This window comes from Canis lupus, chromosome 18, assembly GCF_011100685.1.
Source record: "Canis lupus familiaris isolate Mischka breed German Shepherd chromosome 18, alternate assembly UU_Cfam_GSD_1.0, whole genome shotgun sequence".
NCBI classification, from domain to species: Eukaryota; Metazoa; Chordata; class Mammalia; order Carnivora; family Canidae; genus Canis; species Canis lupus.
The window spans coordinates 20,150,302-20,176,408 of record NC_049239.1 but is presented as its reverse complement, the minus strand read 5'-3'; the positions used below and the strand labels follow the sequence as shown (position 1 = coordinate 20,176,408).

General features: G+C 41.5%; 1 protein-coding gene across 1 annotated transcript in view; it reads right to left on the bottom strand.

The window, feature by feature from the left end:
• Positions 1 to 24,172, bottom strand: part of GNAI1 (G protein subunit alpha i1) — an 80,498-nt gene extending 56,326 nt beyond the window's left edge. Inside the window, exon 1 of the mRNA XM_038562833.1 lies at positions 23,992 to 24,172. Within this exon, the coding sequence (XP_038418761.1) occupies positions 23,992 to 24,109 (118 nt within the window). The 5' untranslated portion in view covers positions 24,110 to 24,172. The remainder of the gene's footprint in view (positions 1 to 23,991) is intronic.
• Positions 24,173 to 26,107: the final 1,935 nt, after the last annotated feature.

The following is a 26,107-nucleotide window of genomic DNA, read 5'->3' as shown; positions in this document are numbered from 1 at the left end:
TTTTATTCCAGTTATTAGCGTAACTGACTCCATCATCTCTTTTGAAGTATTTGCTCAAATGTTAACCTTCTCACTGAAGCAATCCATGAACTATTTACAATTTCAACTCCCAGCCCCAATACTTTTTGCAATTGTTGTTTCATTTTTCTTCCAGAGAATCTAATGCCGTATCACATAATATATATTTAACTTAAAGATCTTGTTTATAGTCAATCCCTTTTTTATCCTTTTTCAACTTTTTTACCCATTGTCTTTTTTTAAAATTCAGTTTAAACTTAGAACAAAAAACAAAAACGGTTCACTCATTTCTCTTCCTCCCTCTGTGGATAATAGCCACCAATCTGCTGTCTTTAACTAGGAGTCTATTGGGTGGGCTGGTTGGTTGACCGATTTTTAGATTCTACATATAACAGATCATTAGGCATTTGTCTTTCTTGGACTTATCTCACTTAGCATAATACCCTCAAAGTCCAACAATGTTGTCCAAATGGCAAGATTTCACTCTTTTTTTATGGCTTAATAATATTCTAGTGTGCATTTGTGTGTATCATAGTTTATCCATGCATCCATTGATGGACACTTAAATTGTTTCCATATCTTGGCTACTATAATGCTATATAACTATTAGCTACTATAATGCTGCAATTAACATGGGATTGCAAGATCATACAGTTCTATTTTTAATATCCTGAAGAACCTCCATACTATTTTCTGAGGTAGCTGCACCAATTTACATTCCTACCAACAATGCACAAGGTTCCCTTTTCTCCACACCCTTGCCAACGGTTTGTTATCTCTACTCTTTTTGAGACTAGCCATTCTGATTAGTGCGAGGTGTTACCTTTTGGTTGCGATTTATATTTCCCTAGTGGTTGGTAAGCATGGTGTCTTTTCAAGTACCGAATGACCACCCACATGTCTTCTTTGGGAAAATGTCTATTTAGATCCTTTGCCCATTTTTAAATCATACTGTTTTCTGCTGTTGAATTGTAACTGTTCCTTATCTATTTTGGATATCAGCACTTTATTAGATATTTGGTTTGCATATATTTTCTCCCATTTGGTAAAGTGCCTTTCATTTTATTGATGTTTTCCTTTGCTATGCAGAGGCTTTTTAGTTTGATGTAGTCTCATTGCTTATTTTGGCTTTTGGTATCAGATTCAAACAATTATAACAAGTTTTCTTCTAGGAGTTTTACAGCTTCCAGTCTTAAATTCAAGCCTTTAATATTTTCTTTTTCTAGAGAGAGAGAGAGAGCAAGCGCACACACACATGCACATGCACTCATGTAGAGTGGGAGGTGGGTGTGCAGAGGGAGAGAGAGAATCTTAAGCATGCAGCGCACATGGGGCTCCATCTCATGAGATCATGACCTGAGCTGCAATCAAGAGGTGATGCTTAACTGAGCCATCCAGGTGCCCTGTCTTTAATCCATTTTGAATAAATTTTTTAAAAGATGTATTTGGTTTTTAGAGAAAGCGAGCAGGGAGATGGAGCAGAAGGAAAGAAGAGCAAGAATCCAAGGCAGATTCCAGGCGGAGCATAGAGCCCGATGCGTGGTTTGACTCCCTGACCCTGACATCATGACCTGAGCTGAAACCAAGAGACAGACACTAAACAGTCGGGTCCATCCAGGCATCCCATTTTGAATTAATTTTTAGGTATAGTTTAAGAGAGTAGCCCAGTTTCACTCTTTTGCATGTCGCTGTCCAATATTCCCAACACAATTTACTGAAGACACTGGCCATTTTCCATTGTATATTTTCATCTCCTTTATCATAAATTAATCATATACGTGTGGGTTTATTTCTGGGTTCTCTCCTGTTCCACTGATTTAGGTGTCTTTTTTCTTTTTTATAACAATACTGTATTGTTTTGAGGACTATTGCTTTGTAACATAGAAATCAGAGAACATGATATTTCTGTTTTTCTTTTTCCACAGTGCTGTGGCTATTTGGAGTCTCTTGTGCTTCCATATACATATTTTTTCTAGTTTTGTGAAAAATGCCATTGGAGTTTTGATAGGGATGGCACTGAATCTGTAGACTACTTTGGGTAGCATGGACATTTTAACAATATTAATTCTGACAATCTGTAAGGACAGAATATCTATCTGTGTCTTCAATTTGTTTCATTAATGTCTGAGATAGTCTTCAATACACAGGTCTTTCACTTCCTTGGTTAAAGTTATTCCTAGTTATTTTATTCTTTTTGATGCAACTGCAAATGAGACTGTTTTATTAATTTACCTTTCTGATAGTTCATTATTAGTGTACAGAAAAGCAACAGATTTTAAGAGTTCACTTAACTAGTTATAACAGTTACATAATGGAGTCACTAGAGTTTTCTATATATAATATCATCTAATCTGTAATCTGTAAATAGTTTTACTTCTTCCTTTCCAATTTGATCCTTTTTCTTTTTCTTACCTACTTGCTCTGGCTAGGATCTCCAATACCATATTGTAGAAAAGTGGAAGAGTGGGCATCCTTGTCTTACTTCTGATCTTAGAAAAAACCTTTCAGCTTTTCACCACAGTATGAGGCTAGCTCCACAGAGGCCTTTATTATGTTGACGAGGAAGAAGTGTACTTATAATACAGACTTGGGGATTTATTTCACCCTACAAAGGATACCTTAAATCCCTCATTCACTACTAGACCCAAAGTACAACCACCTTCTCTTTTCTTGTTTTCTTCCACTTTTTACAATAGGATACATGACACGTTATAAGCACACAATATGTGCTTACAGACTACAACTTATGTATTTAAGACAGGGGAAAAGTGTCTAGGAAAATTATGCCAATGAACATGGCATTCTCAACAACCACGTCCTGCTCCAACAGTCCTTCATTAAGAGACTAAGGATAAGCTCCAACAGACTTGCCTGCTCGTACGTACATTAGCTTTCTAATAGTCTACTCAGTGACAGTGAATTTTTTTTTACTTAAACATCTAACTACATAACTCTGTTATCATTCTTTCTGGAATGCCACTGCTACTTAAAATTTCAAAACCTCAATTATAATCACTGATCTTTAATAATAAAGACACCAGCCTACTCACTGACTTTGACACCTTAATGACTAAGAGTGCAAAGTCTTAAAAACTAGACTACATAAAATATATTTAAAGAATGTAAGCACATAGGAGTTTTTGTTTAACCTTGACGAAATCATGTGATCTCAAAATAAAAACAACACTCCTAACAATCCAATTCTGAAATCACTAAAACATTTATTGCAGACCTGGCGTGCACGCATGCACACATGCATACACACCCAAAATTCATTTTTACGCTTTCTATATTGTCACAGAAATAAAGAATTAGAAATTATTTAAATTGGCAATACTATAAAAAAATCTGTTTCGTTTTCTATGCAAGAAAAAAATAATTCAGTTATGATTAAAATGTCCAAAAAGCAAATAATTTATGTTTGATTAATAGCAACTCTAATGGTTTGTTCTTAATCATGTAAGGAGACTCAAAGCATTAAATTTCCTTTTCACCAAGGAAAGCTCAATAATTCATAAGTTTCATAATCCTACTTATTGAGTCAATAATTTTGAAAAATCTCTGTACTTTGGTTAGAAATACAACATTCAGAGACAACCCATATATAAATGAATTTTCAAAAGCATACTAAAATGAAATAAAAAACTGACCTATTTAATTTTTATAATATGTAATAGGTATTTTTGCTGCACTAATATGTCTCACTAAAGATTCAACTATATTTTATAAAAATTACTTACTTTAAAAAATACTGTATTTGTAACTTAATAAACTGTACATCCCCATCTTTCACAACTAGATCCCACAAACAATTCTGGAACACAGCCCAGAAAGCTATTGCTGAGGTCAAAGCTCTAGTTACAATAATTGAAATCTTTCTAAGTTCTTGCAACTGAGAGAAAATACGACTTTCAAAGGATATTTTATAGTTTTCTCTCAAATGTAAAATGTACCCATCGTTTGCTTTACTATAAAGACAAGAACCCTAAACAATTATGTAACAATTGGACTATTACTTGTCAACCATAAACCTAAACAGCGTTACTCTAGTAAAGAATATAAATTATGATAGAAGCTTATTTATCTAAGAAGTACCCAAATAAAGAATGAAAGCGCCAGATAATTTCGGTCTGGAAATCAACATACACACTAGAGTTCACAGAATCACGTTCTATCATCCTATCCCCTGACCTCCCCCCCACACTCCTTCCAGAGCAAACTCCCAAGACTTTAGAAAAGATCAAAGCTTTATTTCTAAAGTCACTGGTTCAATGAGTTCAATCCTAGTTTACCGTAACTGTACCAAACACAAAATATGCAAATTTCACAGGGACTTAAAAACACACCCTTAACAAAACATTTACAGTCCAGAACTCAAACACAAGACATGAGAAGCATAAAAACAAAATAAAGGTGTGCCTCTTGGGATCCCTGGGTGGCGCAGTGGTTTGGCGCCTGCCTTTGGCCCAGGGCGCGATCCTGGAGACCCGGGATCGAATCCCACATCAGGCTCCGGGTGCATGGAGCCTGCTTCTCCCTCTGCCTGTGTCTCTGCCTCTCTCTCTCTCTTTCTCTGTGACTATCATAAATAAATTTAAAAAAAAATTAAAAAAAAAAAAAGGTGTGCCTCTCTTTATTGCTTTCTTTAAAAAAATCAGTTTAGTGAGTATACAAACCTAATTTCCATAAAGCTTATATAAGCTGGCTGCATGAAATGTTTCTAAGAATTACAGTGTAGGAAACAGAAGAGATGGCACAAAAGAAGGTTAAGAAAACTAGACAATTTTCTAAACGCAAGGAAATAAAGCATCTTCAGTTCAAGAAAAAGTTTTTCCTCTCCTTCTTGCCCATGGCGCAAAAGACAGATTTCTTTTGTAGTTTCTGAAGTACCCAGGGCCCTGTTTCAGGATGGTAAGGCCATTAACTAGTATGACCTCTCAGAATAAACTGACCAGAAGCACTCCTTTGTATATTTAAGATATTTTAGCATTTTGGATGGAATAAGCAGTCTATGCAAGACACCTAGGAGTTGTTTATTAATCATCTCTTTTTCTTCAATTGTAACAAAGCAAGAGTACCACCAACATATTCCTGGCTAACTGGCAGAAAGGGAAATGGTCTTATCTTCAATTTGATAATCAGACCTATCAGTGTTTAAACAGACTTCCCAAATTATTAGACAGATACTGTACAAGCATAACTACAGCTTCCCAATTTTGAAGATACACACATTATAATCAAAACCTTAAATTGGGAATGTAAAGCTGTGTATTATGCCTTTGTCAAAGAAAAAAAGGATACTAAATTAAAATGAATACTTGGCTCTTTCTGAAGAGTACATCTGACATGACAAGCTTGATTAATTTAATCGGCCCTCTTAGAGTCTGTCATCATCATGCTGGGGCCAGTTTGTGAATGATAGAGATATTTTTACATTGCGGCACACCTTGAAAAAATATTTTAGTTACTTTGGTTAATGGGGAAGTCATTGACACAGAAAAAATCTAAAATATAATAATCCACATTTAATTCTTTGGTAAATATAGATTGAACTCTTTCTTCAAAGATTTAGGATATTTAGCTGCATCTCTATTTTTAAAATATATTCCATTTTACATTTGAAATATTTCAGCCCTAGATAAAGATATGAGATGAGATTGACTCTATACTAATCCCAGATTATATCGTGTAGTTGGTTTCTCTCATTTTTAAAAAACAAAACACTGACACTATTTTAATGTACAGTAGGAGTTAAGAAAAATTCAGTTAAAACACTTGATTATATATCAGTTAGTACTGGTATTTTAAGTTATAGTTACTAACTCTTCCAACATAAGATATAACTAATTTATTCAACCGACATTTACTGAATGTCTACTCTTTACCAGACTCTGTTCCCCTAAGGGAGGAAAAATACCTTTAACTTAACAAATGCAAAAGCCCACTTACTGCAAGGATAGAAGCTTACTTTAGATCTAACCGTAATAAGTACTTGACAAGCAATATATGAAGAGGGTTAAGAACCTGGAATTTGATGAGAAGATAGGACGGAGCCTGGTCACTTACTAGTAGTATAACCTTGGGCAAATTACTTATCTATCTAAGCCTCAATTTCGATTTCCTACTTTGCAACAAGAGATTAATATTACCTACCCCAGTTCTAACAATTGAAGAAACAGGGTTTATGAAAGAGAAATGAGGAGAGGCAATAAAAGAATGAAGAACATAAATATAAAAGTAATCAACTCAATATAAACATTTCAATCTAATATTGTTTGTGCCCTTTAGTAGTGAAAGTACTGAACAGTTAACATCTCTGAACTTGAAATTCAAGTGCCTGCCCCTCCTTGTTAAGTTCAAAGCCCACCCCCAGCATTTACTGCCCCCATAACTAATGTTTCCTTTCGCTTTATTTTGCCACTACACTCCTTGAGGGCAGGACCCATGTTTGACACATGTCTGGGTCCACATGCTTGACATAGTGCACAGGAGACAGTAGCTGATTTAACATTTATTGAATGATACCGCATGAAGGTCCAGAGAGATTTTCCTCATGTATAAAATCAGGCTACATGGTAGGAACATCACTGAGCCTTATGATTCATGATACTCACAGATGATTCCTCAATGAGGCACTTATTCCAAAGAAGGTGGGAGCACCACGGGAATGAGGGTTTTACAACAGCTCACTTACAGAAAGTGGAGGACAGATTTGAGACATCTTGTGGCATTTGGTAGTACAGGCAGGCCAAATGCAAAAACAGTCTCTACTGGATTCATATCATAATCAGCACAGAACAAGTAATGTTCATAACAACTGTATAGTTTTGTAGATTTCTAATTTGTCTTTATGACTGCTTAGAATTTTGAAATGTATGATTTTTACACTTATTTACGTGCTGAGTAATTGTAATACAGTTAAGTGATAGCATAATATATGTAAGTCAATATGAGGAATCTGTAAGAATTGTTTCCTCCTTATTAAAGACATAGATATTACTCAACTTTGACAAACACTGGGCCAAACTCAGCTCATAAATACATGTGGGCAGGACTGGAAATTGCTAAGGATGAAAAGGTATTCCTAGAGAGAAGAACAGCATGAGCAAGAGTATCACAGATAAGAAAGTATGGAATGTACCCAGAGTTTGCCAAGGGAGAGTCATGGGAAATATGGAAAGGCTAGGTGGAAGCCAAACCACAAAACTCTCCTGTTTATACTAATAAACAGGTGATATTCTGTAAATAATCAGAATTACTAAAGACTTCTGAGAAATTACTGATAAGATCAAAGCTGTCATTTAGGAGGATTAATTTAGAATGAAGGGCGGAAAGTGTGTAGGTGGGAAGACCAGGTAGGTGGGAAGACCAGGTATTACAGCAGATTAATTTATGTGAAAATGGAAGGAAGAGGAGGATGGACAAGGCAATGGAAATGAGAGTAAACATGGCTTGGGAAATAACCAGATGTGGGAGCACGGAAAACGAAGATGCCAAAATTGCTACAAATTAGCCTATAATAACAAAACTTGTTTACTTATGAAATATTTCAGCCATACAAAAGTATCCAGAAAATAATAGAACATCTGTCCATTCAGGATCCTGTTTAAGATAAAACATTACAGTGCCCCGGACAGCCCTCCCTCATCTACTTCCCTTTTTACCCCCCAAAATGGCCAGCACTCTGATTCTGATGTTTAGCCTCCCCATGCACTTCCTCATACTTCTGCTAGTATGTTCTACCTATGTTCTAACATATGATACAGTTTTGGATATTTTTTAACTTTATATGGAAGTGTCAGAGTATATCATCTTGCAAACTGCATATTTAACATTGCCACTGAGATTTATCACACAATTTCTCTGTATATTTCATTTGCATAATTGTATAGAGTAGTTCATTTTTTGTTGTTTTAAAGATTTATTTATTTATTCCTGAGACGCACAAACCGAGAGAGAGGCAGAGACATAGGCAGAGGGTGAAGCAGGCTCCTTGCAGGGAGCTGGATGTGGGACTCGATCCTGGATCCAGGGATCACGACCTGAGCCCAAGGTAGGCGCCCAACCGCTGAGCCACCCAGGTGCCCCAAGTATGTCATTTTTAACATATACCCTATTCATTCTCTCACATTTATTCATATACGATGGTGAATAATTTAGGCTATTTTAAATTCTGCTACTACTAGCAATATTGCAGGGAACTTTTTTTTTGGTACAACTACTACACTTTCCCTGGAGTCTATACATGGGGGGGAGGGGATTACTACATTGAAGGGATGTGTATCTTTACCCAAAAGCTTGTAGCAATTGATGTTCCCACTGAAAAGGATATTAAAGATGTCCAGGTCAGCATTTGGTGTTGTCTGATTCTGATAGGCGTGAAATGGTATCTCATTTTATTTTGCACTTCCATCATAACAGGTTGTACATAGTATGCTTTTTGCCCCACTTTGTTTATGGTGCACAGGTCATCAATGTTAACATGAATGAAATAACCAATTTTGTCTACAAAAGTTTACATTTTTTTCCTTGTTGAGGAAAGTCTTCTCTATTGCCGATGAAAAGGTTCTCAGGTCATATATTCTAAATGCATATATAATTAACTTAATACAATAATATCATTTGTCAAAATCACTCAAGGCATATTTAAGCAATTCTAAATCTTCCTACTGAACTTGAAGAAAAACAAGCAATTTCTGTCCAAAGTAATAAAATCAAGAAGCACACACAAGAGGGGACGTTATATGGAACAAATACGCAAAGTTTTACAGGGCAGGTTCTGATGAATCTCAAAATGGACCAGACTCACTTCTTTAGAAGAGACAGTCCTTCCACCACCCCTCTGCAAATTAGATTGCAGATTAAAGTAACAATGTGAAGTCATTTTTACTCATCAGTTTAGTACAGATAATTACAAGAACCCTCAATGCTAATGAAGGTGAGGTGAAACAGCAGCCTCACATGACACCTGCAGGGGTAGAAACCAGAACGTGCGGGAAAAGCAATCTAGCTGTACACATCGTTAAGTCCCAACTTTTAACTCAAGAACTTAAGGAAATAATCAGGAATATAGGTGATGATATATGCATAAAATACAGTCATCATGGTATAATATCCGATTATAAAACTAAAAGACCTCAATTTTCAACATCAGTGTGATTCAATAAATTATGGAAGATCTGTAAGATGATCATTATGTAGGCACTAAACTTGAGATATGTTGAAAATATTTAATGATGGGTAAATATATAAGCCACAGAAGTACACGGTTATATCGATATACAGTACCATGTCAACTATTCAAGATGCACAGAGGAAAGAAACTTACTCAAAGGTTTATTTTCCCAAATGTTCAAAGAACACATGCAATACTCAATAACTAGACAATCAGCCTTTGAAAATAATTAGATATTGGAACAAACCAGAGCAATGCCTCTTCCCACAATAAAATAATGCTATATATAATCACAGATATTCAAGTTACTTTGAGATATCAGTAACATCTCAGGTAAGGCTCAAGACTACACGACACAAAACATGTAGGACAATGAACATAAACGCCACCGCCGATGGAACAGTCTAATAGAAAAAGCCACTTCTTTGTTGTTTAGGTATAACGAACTATTTTTTGATACTAGATGTAACACAGGCTTGGAGGCAGCACCAAACGTTTCTGTTTAACGGAGTCTGGTAGCCCTTTCCTCCCTTGGCTTCCTGAGGAGCAGGTGCCAGGGCCCCGCATTTCTCTCCTACCAGAGCTGCCCAGACCACAGGAGAGCGAGGATTTGACCAAAAGGTAGCTCGATCTCCACCTGCCAAAGGTTGAGGACTGTACTTGCAGGGACAAAAAGTTGAGATGGGCAGATCAGAGTTGTCTGATTTTGGAAAACCAGGTATGAGTTTGAGGCAGTGAATGATATAACCTGGGCATAAGACTTAACAGAGTGTGGAAATCAGAAGCCAGGAAGGAAACCGCCACGGCAAGGCCGTCAGCTCCAGAGCCAAAGGCATCGTCTGGTTCTGAACCCATCAGCTTTAATGTTTGTCTTCTTTGGGTTTCCCTTGAGCTGTGTCATAAAACACTCTCTGTTGGAGCTAGCTCAAGGGGTATCTCTTCCTAAGACAGAAAAAGCCTTATCTATAAACAGAGGCACCCCTCACACACTTTCCATGCCACATGTTTACCATACCTACCAGCACATATGCCATTGTTATCAGAGAATAATATGTAAATGTTAAATAGAAAAATAGAAGAGGACGAAAAACTTTGTGAATATTTTCTGTGCAAGAAAGTTGCAGAATGTATGTTTTATGAAGTCTCTAAACTGAAGTTATCACACTACTGCTGTATTAAAGTATGAAACAATCTTGGATCTGCACCATATAATCCATTGTTACAAGAGACATATTCAGAATAACAGAATCACAATATAAGAACAGAAATGCTCCAGCTGAATGCTTCCATTTAAGGCACACACATATCAAGTTTTAGAATCTCAAACTAATCCCTGAAAATGCTGCAAAGATAAATGACAAATATGTTATTAAAAGACCACCTTTCTTAAATCACAGACTACGTAAAAGAGAAATAAATGACAAGTAAGTGCCATCTCTATATTCTCACTCAAAACGTCGTATCAGATGCGCTGGATATCTTCATTGCAAACGTATGATATTTAATGATATTAAATGATTACATGATATTTAATGATTTTTTGATTGATATTTAATGATTAAAATGATAATAAATCTAAATAATCTTAACTTTCAGAAATCCAGACAAACCATTATGCCAAACAATTTCTAGATACCACACGACTCTGAAAACGTTAAAGCTGATTTCTTAACCTAGTCCCCCAGGTGTATGGATCCATTTTTAAAAATGTTATAGCATTTTCTACTTTTATTCAGGGAAAAAAAAAGTGAGTTATCTAAAAGACTTATTCTGATGCTTGAATATTCTAACATTTTTGGTTTTGTTTTTTTTAAAACAACATTTGTTCACTGATGAAGACAAAACATCCACATACACCCAAATACAATTTACACAAGTCTATGGATTATAGAGCTTAAGTTCTGTTGACTGGCTCTCCAAACAGAGCCACTACTCAGATTCTGTTAGAGCTTTCTATTCCTCAGAACTACTCTTTTTATACTGGCTACATTTTATAGTAGAGTTTAAGTCATCTCAAATGTGACTGCTAGGGACCCCTGGGTGGCTCAGTGGTTAGGCGTCTGCCTTCAGCCCAGGGTGTGATCCTGGAGACTGCTTCGGGCTTCCTGCATGGAGCCTGCTTCTCTCTCTGTCTCTGTCTATGTCTCTGCCTCTCTCTGTGTCTCTCATTAATAAATTCTTGAAAAAAAGAAAAGGGACTGCTAAAAATCCCTTGGGCTGCAGTGTTGGTTGATAACTTTTCAAGAAATTAGTCCTAAAATTCTAAGTATCTCCATGCACACAGTATAAGTTACTTTGGAATTCCTTACTTATTCCTTGCTCTGAAAGCTTTTGAATAGTTTTCAGCAAAAAGCAATAAAATTCAGCCTGATGTATAAAATGCAATCATCCAAAACAAAGTTAAAATGATTTACTACGAAGCTACAGTAAGACAAAAAGAGAGAAGAAACCCAGAGCTCATTTTCTTAAACTTATTAGTAAACAAGCCGAAATAACCATATTGCTTTAATCCTATAGTAAAACACTTAAAGAATGTTTCCTCTATTTTAATTAATAACAGCTTCTCAAAGACTGTTTCATTTCCAGATACCTAGATAATGCAGGCCATATAGTTGGCCTCTATAAATATTGTTGAATGAATTTACACATTTCGTAAGATCCAGGTGTCATAACTAACTTGAAGTTAGGGCTAACCAGCAAACGAAAGCAGAAGTGATAGATCATTTATGAGATATTTAATCACAAAATGTTTCATATTTTGTAGTACTTGTCAGTAAATATGAGTGTAAAGGATCGTTTTCTAGGATCAGAAATGCCTTTTAAAGGCAATGGAAATCACCTTGTATGTAGTCAGATTAGGAGAGATGAGGTTACATAACAACAGTATGATCAGTTATTTCAAGACCAATGACTGTAAACTTTCTCAGAGTTTGCAACCGCCCTTTATTTACTTCCGAGAAAAGAATGTCATCATGAACATTACCAGCTGAAAATGTTCATAAAAACATATTTATAAGGTCACACTCAACCTGACCTTGAATAATCATATCATCAAAAGAAGAAGTCCACTTTAAAAATTCTTGCTAAGTACACAGAAGATTCATTATGACTAATTATAGTTTTTGATCACTCTCCAGGAAGTGCATGTTTCCATGTAAGATAATATCAAGAAGTTTTTCTCAAAATGTGCTACTAAAAAACCATTTCAGGTTAACTTTAAGAGCTTAACTATATAAGTCTGATAGGCTTTGCATATGCATGTGCACACAGGCATGTGTATAAATTACAGTGAGCTCTTACTTTGTGCAAAGCACTGTTTTTAATACCTTATAGACGAGGTTATAGGAGATTTCGTGAATGTGGCAAAGAGAGGATAAGTCTTGAAAAACGTTTATCCAATGGATAAATGGAAAAGATCCAGGAGGATCACCTACTTTAGGACTCTGCGGCCCAAAATATGGACCAGCCCGGTGATCAGCTGCAAAGGCAGCCCGAGGGCCTGTGAGAAATGCGGGATCTCAGGCTCCATCCCAGACCCAGAATGAAAATCTACATTTTAAAATACTCCAGCTTATTTCCACGCTTACTGAAGTTTGAATTTAAGAAGAGCTGCTCTGGGAAAATAAGGTGAGCACACCTGGACCAGCAAAAGCATATGATAAGGACAGTGTGAAAAAAATCTAACCTCAGAGCAGGGATGCAAAGAACAATAGAGGATATAACATGAGGAATTTTTTAAAATTACAGATGTGTTTTTCTCTCTTCTCCTCTGCTCTTACATGCATAATGGGAGAAGAGGTCGACAGGATTTATTAGTGCCATCAGATGAAAATGAGGAGCACAGGTGGCTTACTTTCCAGGCATCACAGGGCAGAGACCCTGGCAGCCACAGGGCAGCTGGTGGCCTAGTGGCAACTGCAGAAGGCAGCTAGGGATGAGAGAGGCTGGGAGTCCCCTCTACCTTGCTCTCCTCTCTTTGAGCCACAGCTTCAGAGGTGAACAGTATGTCAGAAACGATGAAGAGATTGCTCAAGGCAGAGAGGCCTGTTTGAGGTCCTGGGAGAAGAGCCACCTCAGCATGAACACCCCCAAGGAGCCTGGAGGAAAAGGCTGGCTAAGCAGAAGAACAGCTGAAGTCATCTCTTGGTGGCACACTGGCACCACTGCAAGATGGACAGGATATGGAATTTACCATATGCTTGATGGGACCAAGAAGACAGGTGTTCAAGGCAGCCAAAAGCCTGGCTACTAATACTGGCTCTGCAGCCGAGGGCTGCCCAGGAAACACAGGGATCAAGAGGTCCACAGCATCCAGGAGACACAAAGGAGGGCCAAGACAGTAAGAGGGATGGTCCCGGCTGTGAACAGAATGAGACGTAAGAGACCAATAAGCAGTGCATGCTGGCAGGCAAGCAAAAAACTGGCTGCCAGGACCAGGGGCACCAGGGCAGTACTGGGAGAGCCAATCCCCCCTCCACTCACACACATTCGCACCCACGTGTGCACGCACACACACACTCACATATGCCTCAGAAGCACAGACCACATGAGCAAAGGGTGGCAGGAGGCAAAAAGCCTGCACAGCAATGAAGGGAAACCTTACATTCAACGTTGCTGGATGAGAAAAAAAAGTGAAACAGGAAAATAAGCAAAATATTCAGAAAACAAAGCTGATGGAGCTTTTGACGGAGTGTGAAAGCAAATAAGAAATCAAGGATCAGTGGGGCCACCAATAAAACAGAGGCAACAGGGAGAAGGAGGAAGCAGCTGAGTAAGTGGGTGAGAGAGGATGCCTTCTGCTTTGGAACACTGTGTTAATAAGGTAAGTGAAGGACATCTGCCCTCTACTCTAACCCTGAGAGACGAAGAAGAAAATTATAGCCAACGTGGGGTGCACGTGATTCACAGAGACGATGTGCTGGTTAATATGTGCTGGCAATAAAAAAAAATTACTAGAGGACACAATCTACCAACCGTGAAATACAGTCAAGACCCTACAACTATCTGAACCCTAAGAATTTTATAAAGATTTCATAAAGAAAAAAAAAAGATTTCATAAAGAGACTATGAATTAAGTACGGTAGGATGAAAGTGACTTTTTTAAAAAGCTAGAAAAACAAGTATCACTAATAAAATTAAAAACTTGATTTATTAAAAGGCAGATCAGTTTACCGCTAGATAGAGAAGGTGAACTAAAGGATATATATAAGTAACACGAAAAGATAAGGAGATTTGAAAAAATTGCAGAGGCACTTGGGTGGCTCAGTTGATTTAAGCATCTGCCTTTGGCTTGGGTCATGATCCCAGGGTCCTGGGATGGAGCCCCTGAACCCCAAGTCAGTCCTTGGGCCCCTGGCTCCTCCCCTGCCCCTCCCCCACTCCTGCACACGTGCTCACTCGCTTTCTCAAATATATAAATAAAACCTTCACAAAAATGAGAAAAGAGACAGGAAGTTAGAATGAGAAGCTTGACCTAATTATAAAAGAAAATCCAGAAGACAGAGACCAACCATAAAATAATCTCTAAAAAAATATATTCCTGTGGGTTATAGGAGTGCCTCTTTTATTTCTCAATACTCCTATATAATTGAAAAAATATTTTAAAGAAAAAGGAATTTAAAGAGTGAATAGAAAAAGTGGGCACGGGGTGACTCAGTGCTTGAGCGTCTGCCTTTTGCTCAGGTCTTGATCCCAGGATCCTGGGATCGAGTCCCACGTTGGGCTCCCCACGGGGAGGCTGCTTCTCCCTCTGCCTGTGTCTCTGCCTCTCTGCGTCTCTCGTGAATAAAAAAATAAAATCTTTTAAAAAAGTGACAAAGTAAAAATAGGAATGCAGCCTATTTTAAAAAATTTAGATGAAAAATGAGAGGTTAAAAATGATTTAAGGAGAGTATGAACAGTTTTGCTTGTATTTTATTATTTTTAATGCTGGACTGACTTAAGAATGTTTATGGACCAGGGCACTGTAGTTTTTAGAGAAATGTGAAGATGGCAGAGAGAACCAGGGTACATGAAAGGTTCTGGGAGGCAAGAGAGGATGAGTGAGGGGGGAGGCGGTACGCAGCACTGGCCCCGATGAGCACCAGCTCATCAGTTCCAGCAACTTAACTGACCAGAGTGACGACTGGTTACAGTCACAGCACATCCCTTGCGTATAATTCTTGATCCTGTTGCTGATTACATGGACTGCTCAGGTTGTGAAAACTCAACAGATCAATTTTAAATTGCACTGAAATAAATGTAAACGTTACTCCTGAAATTAGATTAACTTCAGAACTACCAATAAAAATGCAGTTTTCTTCTAATTCCCATTATATTATATTGATCTTAGGTGCCATTTCATTACAGATCCCATGTTTAGCTGTCAAATAAAAGCTATGTGCCCAAACAAAAAAAACATACGATATAGATAAGTAAATTAGTAGAAAAACTTTTAGACTGTGCCTTAGAAAATCACAGTAAACAAAAGGAACTTCCAGGTAATTTAAGCCTAAGTGTTAAAAGACTTCACTGCAATAGTGAAGTAAAAGACACAAAAACTATCAGAGTCCATGCTTCGTTGTTTCTATATCAAGGCTAAGACCACTTTTCAAGAGGTGCTCCTTCTCTCTCAAAAGTAAATTCATGGTAATTTTGGAGTTTTATTAGGAATCTGTTTGAGTCATCAGTACAGAAAGTTTCAAAAAGGTTTTTAAATTTGTGGGAAGTAATCATAAATTCCCCAGAGAGATGGCACATTCATTTCAGTCAACTCAAATGATGTTTCATGACTTAACACTAACAGCCTTGTTTTATTTTCAAGGAAGATAAAAGGAAAGTTTGCAGGAAATTATTACATTTATTCTAAAAAATGGGTAATAAAAGAGAGAAAAAAATACCTTTAACTCTTTTGTAAAGTTTTCCAATTACTTGAAATCCACTCTCTCTAGAATTCCTAACACAACACAGTTATTTACCTGGTCTTTTCCCAATGGGGATACTGTTAACAGAAAGCCAAGTCCTACAAGGATGTCATGGTTGAATCAGAAACTAGTAATTAAGACTGATTTTATACTTTTTGATATCTTTGCTATGTACATACATACCCTTTGCTAAGAAGAGCCAACAAAAGGATTCAATGACCATACATGGATCAAACTGGAAGGAGACAGAGAAGGCTGACTCCAAAGAATCTCTGAAGTATTTATCGTAACAGCTTATATTTATTAAGAACTTCTGTGCCATGTATTATTCTCAGCACTCTGGAGGTATTGGCTTACTTTGTCCCCCAGTCCTACGAGGTAGGTACATTTATTATCTGGAATTTATGGAAAAGAAAATTAAAGCTTAAAGAATTAGGATAACTTGCCCAAGTTCTCAAGGAAAACATTTTCCTGCCAGAGTTCTAGGTCAACCGTCTTTTCCTGTGCAGCAAGTCTCTGGACAGAGCTAAACAAACCCTGGAGGGCCAAAATTCCTTATATGTGGAAAATGTAAGAAAACGAAGCTATAGAGAGCAAAGTCTCTTCTAGATTACAGGTTTCTATATAATACAGAGTGTACAGCCAGCCAGGATCAAAAAATAAGCTCAGAAATGCACGGAAATAGACAGATTTATAACCACAGTAATTTCTGAAAGGTATGTGACGTCCACCCTCATCTCTGATCAACAATGAAGACCCCAATGTTAAAGCTTACCTCCCTACCTCCCCTCACAGCTATTACTATACCATGTCTTCCCTATGTCGCCATTATGAGGAATTATTTTTAGGTACATATTTTATTTCCCTATGTAAATCATAAAGTCTCCTAAGGATTTGGTAAACCTAAGGTATAACTCAAAACCAAAAAATATACAACGCCCTTTGCAAATGTCATCAATGATAATTCTTGCCACTTAAGGATAGGCAAGACATAAAGAATACACTGTGGTCAGTTTCTGAGCATCCTACTGGCTCCAGAAAGCCAAAGTTACAATCTTACTGCCCCGCTGTGATAGATATGATGGTGAGCATTCATGCGATGCCACCTTGTATGACTGTATGCAGTTTAAGAAAGCTCTCAAATAACATGGGAAATAGCAGTACAACAATCCTGTTGAAAACAAAGTGTCTGGAATACACAAATATAGAAATCACGTTTCACTCTACACCTAACATACCCACAGTCATATCTTTCTGACCATGCAATAATAATTAAGTACCCTAAATTAATTTCAGTTTATAGAAGATAGTAATAATATAGTAGGTATTACTTACTCTAACCAGCAAGATATAAAAGAAATAAATGAGAATACACTGGGCCAAAACTCATTAAAATTACTCAAGGCACAAGAAAAAAATGTACCAACTTTTTCACTTTAAAAGACTATTAGTTAAAATTAATGTTCAATAATTTACCTAGTCATTTAAACAACATTTATGGAAGGACTACTCTGTGCCTTTAGATGATAAACAAGTCGAACTGGATTCCTGCTCTGAGGAAGCCAGCCCCACAGAGAGGCACAACAGACAATAAAAAAGTAAATGCACAAGATGATTTCAAAATGGTATAATTAGGAAGGGAGAGGAAGGAAGACAGATTTAGACTGGAAGGTCAGGAAAAACTTCACTGAGGCGGAGGCAAACAAAAATAAAAGTCTTATTTTTTAACACTTATGTCTGGAATGAAATACCATGGGTTCAACATGAAGCACTAGAACCTGGTGATTTTGCTGTTACCACGAGAGTCACAGGCAAAGGACTGAAGAAAATGAAATTCTAATCATTCTGCATGCTCTAAAGTTATACATGAGATTATCAAGGAGGATATCAGGAAGTGGGGTGCTGCAGCAAAAAAAAAAAAAAAAAAAAAAACACTAAAAATGCAGAAATGGGTTTGGAATCAGGTACCAGGCAGAGGCTGAAATCTTGAGGAGCGTGGTAGCAAGAGCCTGTACTGCGCCAATGTGCTACTGGAACTATAGATGCCAACACCCATGTGAATATGTATTAGAGAAAACCTACATGGAGATCCCAGGAAACCTACATGGAGATCCCAGGAAACCTACATGGAGATGCCAGGAAACAGGCTGCCGCAGGACACATGGACTCTAACTGTGCTGCCGGTGAGGACGTGGTTGCAAAGGAGAACGTGATGTGCTCAACTAGCAGAAAGGGACCCTTGCTGCCTAGTGGCAGGGAGCCCAAGTGAATTTCGTCCCGCGGGTGGGAGAACAGAGCGTGAGCTCAGGACTGGGATATCAGAGGAGAAGACTCCCAAGTAAACCCTTGGAAGGTCCAGGCTGTTTCCTTCCTCGCGGGTTACAGTAAAACGGGACAGGAAGCAAAGATAAATTAAGAGACTCCAAAATGACAGAATGCTGTTAGGTCACAATAATTCTAGAGGCAAGAAACCAGCTGATAGAATTACTCAGCTGCAAACGTGCCACCTTCCCTGCCGAAGGAAGGGTGGAGCGGAGCACCCAGAAGGCCGAGCCGGGTCACAGGCTTACCCCCAGGCCTTGAAACCTAAGTTTGCAAAGTGCAGAGGACGGGACAACTCCCTTTTTTTTTTTTTTTTTTTTTTTGTTCTACTTTCTTTTTGAACAGGCTTATCTATCTTATTAGAGAAGCAGAGGACAGGTTCTCAAGTTTCACTGGTTCACAGGTAGAGATGCGTTTTGGCCCAGGCTGGCCCAGCCCCAGAAGCCCACGCAAACTGAGGTACAGGAGATCCTGGGCACCGCTGATGATGTACTGGGTGGAGACTGTGGGAGATGCTGGGATTCGGTAAATGCATTTTACATAAATCTTTGGCAGCCAGAGGGCAGACTGTGGGAGGCAGAATAATAGCTCCCAACGATGCCCATGTCCCAATCCCTGGAACCTGCGAACACGTCACCCTACGTGGCAAAAGGAACTGCGGAGATGTGATTAAGGCAAGTCTCCCGAGGCGAGGTAGGTAGGTGGCCGGAATCATCCAGGGGGACCCAATGTAATCACAGGGTCCTTGTAAGTAAAAGGAGGCAACACAGGAGCAATGCATTGGGAGAAAGCCTCTACCAGCCATGGCTGGTTCTGCAGATGGAGAAAGATCCCCATGAGCCAATGAAAGCAGACAGCGCCTAACCAGAGGATGGGAAAGGCAAAGAAAAAGATTCTCCTGTGAGTTCTCCCGAGCAAATGAGTCCTGCGGACATCCTGATCCTAGCCTGATGAAACCTGGCCTTCTGACCTCCAGGAATGTACACTTAATACGTTATACTTTATTTTAAGCCACTAAATTTATGGAATGGACATTCACTTTAAAACTAATTTTGGCCTATTTCTGCTAAGATTTTTAATTAGCATTTAACATGTTATAACAGGAGCCAGTCTACACACTACAAGATTAGGCACTGTTGACCTTAGTTCATTAGGCTCAAATGCCATCTGGGATCTCAGCTTCACCAATGTCACGCTGTGGGAAGTCACACATTGGGTAACTGGATGCCAGAACATGTGACCAAAAAATATGTGACCTAGAAGTGCAACAAATACATCCAGGTCCTCCCATGGGAATTTGTGGTCGCTTAAACTTTCCAAGGCTGAGGCCCACATTAACAAAAACATTAAGATCGTGGTTGGATGTTCACCTTTTGTTTAAAAAATTACAGCAATCTTTCTCAGGTTTAAATAACATCTCCCACTAAATCCTATAAGGTAGGCATTATATTTCCAAACATCTTCAACTAAATTCTCTAACACAGGCATTATACTTCCTATCATGGATACATTTAACAAGACTCATGCTCTTTACTTATGGCTAAAAGAGGCCAAAAATAAAGGTCACAAAATGAGAGCTGTACAAAAGAAAAGAAAAAACTTAAGGAATGACACTACAACTGCAACTTAGCAAACTATCCCCCAATGAATATCCACTGTCATCTTCTCTAACAAATAATACAACTCGTAAAAAGTTCTCACAAAAATCGGAAACAATTCTTAAACCAATATGCTTTTAGATACCACGTGCTTCTTTTGGTCATCACATACTGTTAACATTCCTTTTTGGTTTACTTTGTTTGGCTGGGTAATTATTTATTCCCATCAATACTGAAAATGGCAAAGTATATGGTTTATATTCTAGGGGAAGTCCTAATTCTATACAAGGTATTAACATAATTAGGAATTAATTAAGCACACGACAAAGTGGATGGCTGTTAGGGATGGATACAAATCCAACTTAGAATGATCCTGCCCCTGAAGTGCTCACACCAGTCAGAGAAACAGGCAGGGCACAGGGCTAAACAACACTAGAAACCAGAGTGCAATATGCTTCGCCATATGCCAACCGTTCCTATCTGGAGGAGGAGGGTACCCTGAGGAAAAGAGCGTAAGGATGCAGGGAAACGAGGCCTGGAAGAAAGTTTTTATTGTGCAGGCAATGGAGAAGTCAACAAAGGTTTCTGAGCAAGGAATGAGGATGATAGGAAGGGTAGGCTAGATGCAAAAGACAGAAGCAGGAAAGTCTTCTGGAATTAGCCTGCCTGAGGCATCGGAGAACTTGAAACTGCAAATTTTAAGAATGAGAAACAGAAGATACAGAAAAATCAGCCCTTTCAAAAGACACTTTAACACCACCTGTAGTGCCCACATTGTAATTGTTAATATTAAGGTAGGGGAGTGAGAGAGAAGCACAGAACCCATGTTCAAATACCAGGTCCATTTATTCAAGGAAACAGACTTTCTGACATCTAAGATCCTGAGCCAATGCTAAGGAAATAGCTAAAGCAATTCGAAATCCAAACTCCTGCAATGCCAGAATTTCCCAACTAAGGAAGTCACAGGGCAAGTTTAAAGGAAACAAAAAAGATTAATGATGTAGCTTCTCGAAGAGCTGGTTGCTGGCTCCAATGGAAAAATAATCACCAAGCAGAAGAGATCTTATCCCTCACCTAATTTTCACTCAACCTACAATATTTAAAACAAACCACAGAAAGAGATAGGGTGTGGGCTTTGTGAGGATAGCGGAGTACAGAGGACAGTGAGGTGGACTAAAGGAGATTTAAAATAATTTTAGAGTAGAATGATTTATGAAGAATGAATGAATGTTTAACTTCTGTAAATCTAACCCTCTACATCTTTGAAAATCATACCAATATTTAATTAATACCCATATGTGCAATATAGTCCCACTGAAAACACAGCCAAAACCTAATGATGTAGCCCTTAAAACAATGAGAGACCATAACATCCTCAAAGGTATGACTATAAGAAATGTATTCCCCTCAGGCAATTGGCCATCTCTAATGGAAAGAAACGGTCATTATAAAAATAAGTTTTTCTATTTAGGATTATCATTCCCATACCAATGCCTGAAAACTAAACCTAAAGACTTGAACCACTCAAACCCTGACCTAATTTCCTTTAGGTCAATGATTAAACTAAGTCCCTCTTTTTGAAGGCCTAATTCACTGCTCCTAACATGGATAGTAAAATATATGATTTAAAAAAAATTAATTATAATAGACAGTACCATTTTTTTTTTTTTACTAATAATGTGCATCTCATACCTGAATCTCTCAACCCAGATGTCTAAAAGACGATACATATATGCCTCAAGAAAAAAAAAAAAAATGCAGGGACGCCTGAGAGGATCAGCGGTTACAGCGTGATCCCAGGGTCCTGGGCTCAGGACCTTTGGCTCAGGGCGTGATCCCGGGGTCCTGGGATGAGTCCCACATCGGGCTCCCTGCAGGGAGGAGCCTGCTTCTCCCTCTGCCTCTGCCCCTGCCTCTCTGTGTCTCTCATGAAAAAAAAAAATGAAATCTTTTTTAAAAATGCAATATAATGAACTATTTACTATCTTAAATATACTTTGGATGCTTTTTGCCTTAAATGGAATTCATGTAATGAAAAAAACTAAAATAATTAAGAGGAAGATGACCTGATATAAATGGAAGTGACAATGGTTATAGACCACCTAGAAAACCATTTTCTATTTCTATTTGATTCAGTTGTGTTTTATATGGGACGATTTCATCGAGCTACTTACACATTTGACTTTAAACATCTAAAAAAGAACCGAAGGTCAAAACTTCACTGCTAAAGACAAATTAGGGAAAAAAAAAATGTTTTGAAACATTCCAAGAATAACATTTACGAAATAAGCCAGCATTTTGTTTATAGGAACTAGAGTGCTGGGACCCTGGGCAAAAGGGTAGAGTAGGACTAAAATAAGGAGTAAGGAGGAGAGCTGGGCCAACAAGACAGGGGTGCAAAGGATTTCTACAGAGAGAGGAGATGCAAGGGGAAAAGCAAAACACTAGAGAAAACATAGCTGATGGAATCCAGTTACCTAAAAAAATTTTAAAAATCATTCTGAAATCTAACATTGCTGGTACAGAAAAACAAAAATCTCATAATGTCTTCTGAAAATCATGACTCTTCTACACCCTCCTCCTCACTCTCACTATAGCTGGTTGTAGAGGTGCAACTTTTACTTCCACCTCACCCATTGAGCTATTCCTGTCCATGCAGGCGCTGCTCATCAGAGGTTAATCTTTACCCCCAGGGGACTCTCCCGACTATCTGGAGACATTTTCAAGGATCAAAGGTTGAGGGCGGGCGCTGCTACTGGAATCCCGTGGGCAGATGCCAGAGAACACCACGGATGCTACACATCCCACAACCTACAAGACAGCCTGCCCAACAAAGAACCACCCAGCCTAAGACGCCCATAGAGCTAACGTTTGAGAAACACCGACCTCTTCCAAACAGAAGCAAACACCAACTCCTCTGACTTTTATCCCAGCCCATCCCTTTCCAACAGACATCTAATGAAAGCATCAAACGACAGCAGAGGACTCCTTTTCCAATGGCTCTAAACATGGTGGATGGCTGGCTCAAAACTGGGGTCACAGGGAAATCCACGGAAAGGACGTATCAGAGCAGGAGTGCAGAAACTGCAGGGAAAGAACTTTGGGATCTTCCTTTTGTTTCCTTTATGTCTCAGGCACATTCCCAGCACAAGCGGACCACCTACCTGTTTCCCTGTCAAGGTGTGTTTCTTCTATGCTCCGTACACTGAAAATACACTGACCTCCGCCAAATATGGTATTTCTTGTTAACATAAAAACTTAGGTAAACAGCGCTAACTGAGAAAGATCTATACTGGGGACAAGGGTGAAGAAAACCAAGCAGGTCTTTAAGATGCAAAGTTATTTCACAGCTTGCTAGCAAAATGACTCAGATCATTATTACTTTTAGTCATGCCAAGTTTGCTGCTTCTAAGCCTACTAGTAATGGAGAAAAAAAAAAAAAAAACCACCATTTTTTCCTGCAGTCATTAAACCAATGAGACAGGAGCTTACTGAAAACAGGTTTGTGTAATATTTCTTTTATTATGGCTGGTGTAAAGCAGAAGCAGTCGCTGCTGGGGCAAATGAAGGTTCTGAGAAACCTTGCACCTGCCTAAGTAGCCATAGGGTGCATGTGAGCTGGGGGGGGGGGGGGGCAGGGAACAAAAGAAACCCCAAGTCAGATCCACAAATCCTACGCTGTGGGCATTTTCCTAATGCATCCTCCCGTCAAAACCCTGGCTTACTCTTTTTTTGTTTTTTGGCTCTTTCCGAAAGCTGGAGCAGAGCTCCGCAGCGCGCGTCTCCGGGACGCCAGCCCCGAGCACCCGCAGCAGCCCGGCCCGGGGAGGGCGCTCGGGCCCCGCAGGACGCGCCCCGGGCCCGCGCGGCGCAGGTCGGGGTCGGGGCCGGGGCCGGGGCCGGGTCCGGGGTCGGGGCCGGGGTCCGGGCGGGGTCCGCGCGGGATCCCGAGGTCCCGAGGTCCCGGGGCGCTCACCGAGCAGCAGCAGCTTGACCTCGCGCGCCGCCTTCTCGCCGTCCTCCCGCAGGTTGCGGTCGATCATCTTGCTGCGCTCCACCGCCGCCTTGTCCTCGGCGCTCAGCGTGCAGCCCATGGTGCCGCCGCCGCCGCCGCCGCCGCTCCTCCGGCTCCCGGGCCGGCGCCCCAGCGAGCTGCCCCCGCCCCGCCCCGCCGCCCGCCGCCCGCCGCCCGCTCCCGCAGCGCCGCGCCAACTCCCGCTGCCCCGCGCGAGCCCCGCCGCCCGCCGCCGCCGCCAGCGCCCGAGCCCAGCCCAGCCCAGCCCAGCCCAGCCCGAGCCCAGCCCGAGCCCAGCCCCAGCCCGGCGTCCGCGCCGCCGCGGCCCCGCCCCGCCCCGCCCCGCCCCCCGCCCCCCGCGCCCCCGCCCCGCCCCGCCCCCCGCGACCACTCCCGGGCGCGCTCCCGCGCACGTGCCCCGGACAGCGCCCCTCGCTCGGGCGCGCGCCCCCCCCCCACCCCGAACCCCCCGGCCGGAGCCGACCTGCCCCCGGGCGGCCGCGGGCGGCGCCGAAGTTGGGAGCCGGGAAAAGGCCGCCGGGCGTGGGAGCCTGCGCCGCCGCCGCGCGGGGCCGGGGTAAGGGGCTGCCGGCCTGGGGGGTGTGGGCGACGGGGGCAGCTGAGGGGGGCGGGGGGAGAAGGAGCAGAGAGGAGGGGAAGCGGGGGGGGGGGGAACAGGGAGGAGCGGGGGAGCAGCGAGGAGTGAGGGAGGAGTGGGGATGGGGGAGCGGGGAGCAGGGGGTGGGGGCAGCGGGGGGGGGGGGAGCAGGGGAGGGGGGTGGCGGGGAGAGGGAGGGGCAGGGGGAGCACGGGGGAGGGCGAAGTGGGGGGGAACAGGGGACCAGGGGAAGAGGAGGCAGTAGGGGGAGCAGGGAGCAGGGGAGGGGAGAGCAGGGAGGGAGGGGAGGAAGCAGGGGAGTAGGGAGCGGGGAGTAGGGGGCAGGAGAGCGGGAGCAGGGGGAGAGTGGGAAGCAGGGGAGGGGGGAGTGGGGAGCAGGGGAGGGAGCGGGGGAGCTAGGAGCAGGGGAGGGTGGGGGAGGAGGGAGTGGGAGCAGGGGAGGGGAGAGCAGGGGAGGGGGGAGTGGGAAGCAAGGAGGGAGAGCAGGGAGCAGGGGAGGCGCGCAGGGGGGAACCAGGAAGCAGAGGAGGGGGGAGGGGAGCAGGGGAGGGAGCGGGGGAGGAGGGGGGCCAGGGACCCGCAGAAGGTACCTCCCCCTCCCTTCCCCGTCCCCCCCTCCCCTCTCCTGTCCATTCCCACAGTTGTTTCCAAGCACCAACCATCTGCGTGGATTTTCTGGTAACTTGGCTGTTCAGCCTGCAGTTTGAAAGGCCGGAGCCTCGAACCCCCAGCGCCTCCCCAGCCGGGCCTGCCCCCGCCCGAACCCACCCCTGCGCAGATTTTGGCTCCGGATTTCTGGCACCTGGTGACCCTCTGGCACCTGGGTGAGCCGGAGCCGCGGCAGGACCCCTTCTCAGGCCTTCCTCAGGCTCCCGGCCCCCGAGTGGGCCTCGGACTTCTAGGGCTGGCGGCCCGGGAGCTGCGGGGGCCTGAGCCCGACACCCCCAAAGAAGCGCAGGTTTAGGGGCTGGACCCTTGAGGCCCCGACACCACACTTTCCAGGCCTTGCGGGAAAGGATCATTGGTTACAGGAGGGCGCCGGTGGCACAGAGCCAAACAACCGCTCTGGTGTATTAAAAATCAGGCAATTGCTCCTTGGTTTCCACCTGGAAGTCTTACTTTGTTAAAAGTTTTTGTAAAAAAGACCGACCGGCTTGAGTCTTCCAGGAAGGGAAGGCCGAGCCGCCGCCAAGGGCAGAGTAGCTGCTGAGCGCTGGGCGCCAGGCCTGCGGGCCAGCAGGGCCCCGGTGGCCTCCTGGTTGGACGTGCCCCATGCCCCGCGCTGGCCCAACCTGCTGAGCTCCAGACCTGTAACTTCAAGAACTGGCTCAACTTTTCCTGTGACCTTTTGTGACCTAACAGCAAAAAGGAGCAACCTTTAACCTGTAATCACCTTCTACCCTCTTTGTATTTCTTGGTACTTGAGATGTTGGTCAGAAACCCTCGAGTTAAACTTGA